Source organism: Chaetura pelagica, unplaced genomic scaffold (assembly GCF_000747805.2).
Source record: "Chaetura pelagica isolate M959 unplaced genomic scaffold, ChaPel_1.0 scaffold72, whole genome shotgun sequence".
Taxonomy (NCBI): Eukaryota; Metazoa; Chordata; class Aves; order Apodiformes; family Apodidae; genus Chaetura; species Chaetura pelagica.
Genome location: NW_009952560.1, coordinates 3,036,115 through 3,037,259, shown reverse-complemented (window position 1 = coordinate 3,037,259; position 1,145 = coordinate 3,036,115). Strand labels below are relative to the sequence as shown.

The following is a 1,145-nucleotide window of genomic DNA, read 5'->3' as shown; positions in this document are numbered from 1 at the left end:
CCTGCTGAAACACAGGAATCTGTTCCAACTTCAGCAGTGAGTGGTGGCAGATGGAAGGAGGCAGCATCTGCCCTGCTTTGCAGACAGGAGCCCATCTACAAGCTCTTGGCAACAGGAGAAATTATTTGTCACAAGGGTATCAAAATAAAGGCAGTTGTTACTGAGCCTGTTGTCTGTGCAGCATCTCCTGTGATCCCTGGGGGAACCTGTCCCACGCCAGCAACAAGCCCAATGCAGTGTGGGTGTGACTGATGGGGACACTCGGGGCTGGTTGTCCCCAGCAGCCTGCCCAGAGCAGAGGGCAAGAGTCTCTAAAAACCTGTGGCAGGACTCAAGGGTGAAGTGCAGGGGAAAGCCCCCTTAGCCACACTCTGCCCCAAGGACTTGAGGAGCACCAGGGACCACGGCACCACTGGTGCACGGGGCTCCTTGGGGCAAGGACAGGGACATTGCTGCCACCGGGGTCTCACATCTGGGGAAGTCCTTGGCCAGAGTGGCTGAACACCTCATCTGTAACCAAACTTCCATGGGTTTTTTATTGGTTCACTGGTAGGTTTTTTTCACCTCCAAGCATGTAACTGCAAGCTGACCTGGAGGCTTTCTGAGTAAAACCTTTGGTTACTGTGAAGGCCACCTGGGGCAGGGCAGGACCCACCTTCCCTGAGCTCCTGCACAGCTTGCAGCCCCCAGCCTTGGGTGTTCCCTGCTCCAGCCCCCCCCTGCCCTCAGCCTCCACCTGAAGGAGCCAGCCCCAGTCCACCTGGATTTATTCTTTATTGGCATTGGTGCTGGAGCAGCAGTGTGAGCCAGGCTGTGCTCGGCTCTGGTCGGCAGGAGGAAGGAGGGGGCTCTCCAGGCTTGGTGGGCACCAGGCAGCCCAGAGCCAAGTTTTGGGGGTTGGAGCAGCCACGGGGCCCGTTCCCGAGCGGTGGGTGAGCAGATGCTGCCAAGAGCTGCTGGGGGCCCTTGGGCTCCCGTAGCACTGGCGTGTGCTGGGTTCTCTCTCAGGCCGGTCTGTGCTTTGTAGGTCCGTGGGTCAGGAGAAGTTTTCTCCCCCCAGAGCAAAGTCCCCACAGGCCCTGGGTGGGTCAGTGTTTGCTGGTCATCAGCTTGACGAGGATGCCGAGCGCCAGCAGCGCCACGGC

At 59.0% G+C, this 1,145-nt stretch overlaps 1 protein-coding gene across 1 annotated transcript in view; it reads right to left on the bottom strand.

Moving 5' to 3' along the window:
• Window positions 1-1,088: 1,088 nt before the first annotated feature.
• Window positions 1,089-1,145, bottom strand: part of LOC104398974 (multidrug and toxin extrusion protein 1-like) — a 7,640-nt gene continuing 7,583 nt past the window's right edge. Inside the window, exon 18 of the mRNA XM_010009132.1 lies at window positions 1,089-1,145. This exon is cut by the window's right edge and continues 4 nt beyond it. Coding sequence (XP_010007434.1) covers window positions 1,089-1,145 — 57 coding nt within the window.